This window comes from Eleutherodactylus coqui, chromosome 12, assembly GCF_035609145.1.
Source record: "Eleutherodactylus coqui strain aEleCoq1 chromosome 12, aEleCoq1.hap1, whole genome shotgun sequence".
NCBI lineage: Eukaryota > Metazoa > Chordata > Amphibia > Anura > Eleutherodactylidae > Eleutherodactylus > Eleutherodactylus coqui.
In genome coordinates, this window is record NC_089848.1 from 58785382 (window position 1) to 58790745 (window position 5364).

Sequence of the window (5364 nt, forward strand, 5' to 3'; positions counted from 1 at the left end):
CGGTTTAACAATTTGTGAAATTTTGAAAGTAAAGGTGGAGGAGTGTCCTTTTGTGCCTTGAATAAAATACGTTTTTCTCCACGTACTTTGTTTTCCGCTTCCTTCTGGGGCTGGGCGCCGGGGGAGGGTCACACTGCAGTTAGGGCTGCACACCACCGACACAGGAGAACCGCCATGGCACGGTGCCTTCGTGACTAAGGAAATAGTCAGTGAAGAGTTCTCGTACCTGCACTGCAGTAGCAGGCGTCCTACCTCCCCCCCAGTTGATGACCGTGTCAAAGGCAGGATCGAGTTCTTCGACATCTACCTCGGGGCGATAGTCCCGGAGGTAGTTGTGAAGAACACAACATGCCTTGACAAGGTCATCAACTGTGTTAGGGTCTACTAACAGTGTAGTCCCTAGAACTCTCCACTGACTTACCATAATCCCGAAGGCACACTCAACCACACGACGTGCCCGGCTCAGCCGATAATTAAAAATCCTTTTCCGGGCATTCAGTCCTCTTCGCGGGTATGGGCGCAACAGGTTTGGCATCAACGGGAAAGCCTCATCCGATACCATCACAAAGGGGACTAGATGTGTGGTTCCCAGTAAAGGTTGTGGGGCTGGGAGCGTGACGCCATCTCGGAGAATTTGCATCCCGATCTGTGATGTTCGCAGCACCCGAGAATCCCCAGTGCTGCCATAGGCGCCGACGTCGTTGCAAACAAATTTGCTATGTGCATCAGCCACGGCCATCAGGACAATTGAAAAAAATGTTTTCTAATTGAAGAATTTTGAGCCTGAGTGGGCTGGCTGAAGCACACGCACATGTTTGCCATCGACGGCGCCTATGCAGTTAGGAAATTTGGCAACATCTTGAAAGCCTGCTGCAACACGTTGCCAAGTGTCCTCGGTAGGTGAAGGCATCACGATGGGCTGCAACTTCTGCCAGATGGCGCTGCATGTGCACCTCACAATTTCGGTGATGGTAGATTTACCAACACGAAATTGGAGATGCAGGGATGCATAGCTCTCTCCTGTGGCCAAGAAGCTGAAAAGAAGCAGAGAAGAGAAAAAGAAGTTAGTACACAATGAAGACTTGCATTACATCAACACTTCTATGTATACAGTATTCAGATCTTGTTCTCAACACGAAATAGATTGGAGAACGCAGAAGAATTCGTGTGAAGGAAATAAGATTTGCAATTGAAAAGGTATACATGGGATGGGGGGGGGGGGGGCGTGAAATTCTCACTTTCCATGCCACACATGGTTCAGATTTCCATTCTCCCCATCCACAACAAAAGCGCAGAGAGAATGAGAAAATGCAAACATGTTCCTGCTACACTCAGGAAGGTAACTTGGTCCCGTTCACTGCCGGTGCACAACAAAGGTTGCCCAAGTTTGCTGGTATGGTAAGTTCAACAATCTAGCTGCTGACAATGTATCTGAAGTCAACCAGCCACAAGATCATGATGTTCTAATGCCACGCACGGGCAAACTAACACCCACCCGCCCAGTGAGATCGGGGTAGCCGTGCAGGTGTCATGATGGGCGTGGTGCTAATAAAAGGGGTGCTTGATAGCCTAGCTGTGAAAAAGCAGTGTGACGTAATGCTATAGCATTACGTCCTACTGCCGGAGCAATCAGTGCCTAAAAACTGGTACTGCGCAAAAATCACGGAACCCAAAAAAAAAAAAAAAATGGCTGTACACTCACAAAATACATTACAGATAGAACTACAGTGACACGATAAGAAAGGTTACTTACCGAAGGGTGATGAGCAGCCTTTCTTCTGCAGTGATCGCCTTCCTCATCTGCGTGTCCTGGTAGGTCAGATCCCGGCGCACCAGCTCCAGAAGGCGGTCAAAGGCCTCCATAGGCAGGCGACAAAAAGACACGAACTTCTCAGGATGGCTGCAGAGAGAGAGAAAGGGAGAGCGGGCTAAAATTAATAAAAATTCTTAGCGCAACATCAAACCTATTCCCATGCAACACTTCACTTACTTTTTAAGATCTTGGTAGAGGCTCGCAAAATGGCCCTTCGTCCCCCTCTCTGTCAGTAGGGGATGAACCCAAAAGCGTCTCTGACGCTGGGAAGCACGATCAGTCTGAAAAAGAATAAGCACATGAATTTTTAAAGCACATGAATTAAAGCACATGAATTACAGCACATGAATTACAGCACATGAATTAAAGCACATGGCTGCAATCGCACTCTAGTCCACAATGCATCAACAAAGAACAAGGAAACTAAGCACACAATGACCACAAATCGCTCACCTTTTCAGATTGTTCTCTATTAGAGATGAGCGAACGTACTCGGATAAGCACTACTCGTCCGAGTAATGTGCCTTATCCGAGTACCGCTGTACTCGTCTTGAAAGATTCGGGAGCTGCCGCTGCTGACAGGTGAGTCGCAGCGGGGAGCGGGGCAGAGCGGGTGGGAGAGAAGGAGAGAAAGATCTCCCCTCCGTTCCTTCCCGCTCTCCCCTGCAGCTCCCCGCTCCGCAGCGCGTCCCGAATCTTTCAGCACGAGTACAGCGGTACTCGGATAAGGCACATTACTCGGACGAGTAGTGCTTATCCGAGTACGTTCGCTCATCTCTATTCTCTATCCATCATAAGCACAAATGCAATCAGTCTGCGTCGGTAGGCGCGGCTCAGACGGACAGTTCCTCGGTCCATGTCTGCAGAGAAAATGGCCACAAATACAAAGCTCTTCCTACCCTATGCAGAAATGGGTGGGATCGATGACCTCACAGGAAACAGTTTTTTTTAGAATCTGCACCTAGTAAAATACGCAGGCAAATCTGCAACAAAAACCGCGCCTCTCCAAAAATAACCGCTGCGTTTTTTTCCGCAGCAAAGGGCTTGCGGATTTACTAGCGGTAGAACCGCTGATAAATCCGCGGTAAAAACCGCGTCTAAATTTGGCCATTGCATGCGGATTTGCCGCAGAAACGGAAAGGTTGCGGCAAATCCACAGCGGCAAAACCGCGAAATTTCAGCGACAAATCCGCCCTGTGTGAACCCAGCCCTACTGTTTCCATCACCTGATTACTATGTAACCGTGGTTCTGTAATGTTTTTTTTTTGTCTTTCTGTATTCCCCCTGTCTATGTAAGCGCTGCGGAATATGTTGGCGCTATACAAATAAAGATTATTATCTTTCTAACCTATGGGAAAGGGGTGCAAAAGAGACAGTAAAACCCCTAAAATTATAGCTTTTTCTGTATTATACAATATGATATAAAACAGAAAAAACAATAAAAAAAGAGCTATACTCCAACTTTTATGCTGACGACTGCCATTAAAGGGGTTGTCCAGTTGCAAACGTTTGACATCTTATCCACAGGATAGGTCATCAGTAGTAAATCAGCGGGAGTCTGCTGCACAGCACCCTCTTTGCACTCATCCACTGAGCTGATTTCCGCAGGAAGCAGACAGCTCTGTTCCCTCTGCAGTGGCCAGGCTTGGTATTACAGGCAAAAATCCGTTGCCATTAAAGTGAATAGGAACTTTGCCTGTAATACTAATATTGGCCACTGCAGTGGAAACAGAGCTCAATGCATGAGCGCACTGACTGAGTGAGCATCTGATCAGTAGGGATCTCAGCCGGTGGCCACTTGCTGATCTACTGTTGATCCTGAATATAGGCCATCAATAGTTTACAAGTGGACAACCCCTTGAAGGGCTTAAATAGGGGCGCATATGCAAATTCACTCACTGCAACAGAGCATATTTGCGTATATGAACCAGTAAAACGTATTTTTTTTAACTGTTAAAACTCCACACTATTACACGCTAGAAAAAAAAAAGACGAAACATAGAGCAGTACCTATCTTTTGTTGCATGTGTAAAGCATACGTGCGAGAAAGCTAGGGCAAGTCCTATCTTTCCTCACGTGTAGTAATATCAAACAAGAATCACTCATTGAAATCAATGGTTTTGTTTCGTCACTTTTTGTGGCCGCAAACGTCGTGTGTTTAAGCCCTAAAGAGAATTGTGTCGTTGTGAAAGTTTGTAGCTGTCACATAACTTTTCACTCTCATCTTTGCCTGTTTAGTTTAGCACTTTGCTTCCATGTACAAAAATCCACGTGCCTGGATCAATTCTGACCTGTTCACGACAGATGCAGTTGAAATAGTTAGTTTCGGACATCAATTTTTTTTTTCTTTGATATATATTTTATTGATTTTTATATCAAAAAATGCATACAGTAGATTATGAGACGTGATCATAAAGTAGTTATTATAGCTTTCCACATAACAATAATCTAATTAGATTTTAATGTTAACCATATAATATTTCCCAAAAGGTAATGAACTACCACGTTTTCCTGAAAATAAGACCTCGTCTTATATTAATTTTTGAATCAAAGGAGGCACTAGGTATTATTTTCGGTATATGTCTTATAACAACAGCAGAGCCCCACAATTTTACTTTCACTTTTGGAAGTAGCGTTCCTGCCTTCACAGTGCTTTACTATACTACATCATTGTTTGGGAGCGCTGAGGCAAAATATAGAATGTCTGTAAGGCTCCCATTGAAATCAGTGGGAACGTTATACTTTGATTACCACGGCGTTGCTTGCAGTCGTCAACAGAAGATCGCTTTCTGGTAACAGGGTTTGTAAACTCTGCCTCCAGCAAGCAATGGCTCTAATTGGCTGAGCCGCGGCGCTCGAGAACCAATTACAGCCATCGCATTGAATGGCTGTGATTGGTTCATCGAGCGCTACATTGATTGGCTGAGCCATGGCGCTCGAGAACCAATCAGAGCCATTGCTTCCTGAAGGCGGGGTTTTGGAACTCTGTCACCAGAAAGCAATGTTCTGTCGGCTGCTAAGGACTGCAAGCAAGCTGCCGGAACTCAACAGAGTGGCATGAGGGACCCGGACAGCGCCTGCTAGTTAAGTGTTGTTGTTCTTTTTAATGTAGTGTAGCTAGGGCTTATTTTCGGGGTAGGCCGTATATTTCAAGCCGCCCCCTCCTGAAAATCAGGGTAGGGCTTTTTTTGGGGTAAGTCTTATTTTTGGGAAAACACTGTAGGAGTTTAAGCCAGAGATATGTAAATGGTTTTCTTTACAATGATAGTCCGGAGCCTATTTTCCACAATGTGTAATGATGCCTAATAGCCTGCAGATGTCATGCTTACTGTCTACTAAAGCATGCATTCCACGGTTAACAATTTCCTATAGACAGGAACTTGTTGAAAACCTTGTAATTCCTATCACTAAGATCCACGTGTATTTTGATCATCCACTATGCCTTTAAGAGCGCAGCCCCTTTTTTTTTCATTTTTGTTTTTTACTCTCCACTTTCAAAAAATCATAACTCTTTTATTTATACATTGATGTTGCTGACTGAGTGAAATGGG

General features: G+C 45.2%; 1 protein-coding gene across 1 annotated transcript; it reads right to left on the bottom strand.

Moving 5' to 3' along the window:
• Positions 1-763: 763 nt before the first annotated feature.
• LOC136586553 (uncharacterized) lies at positions 764-2187 on the bottom strand. Its single transcript, XM_066584689.1, has 4 exons — positions 2167-2187; positions 1991-2094; positions 1754-1900; positions 764-1034 (listed from the first exon to the last, which is right to left on the bottom strand). The coding sequence occupies exons 1-4, from the start codon at positions 2185-2187 to the stop codon at positions 764-766; spliced, it is 543 nt and encodes a 180-aa protein (XP_066440786.1).
• Positions 2188-5364: the final 3177 nt, after the last annotated feature.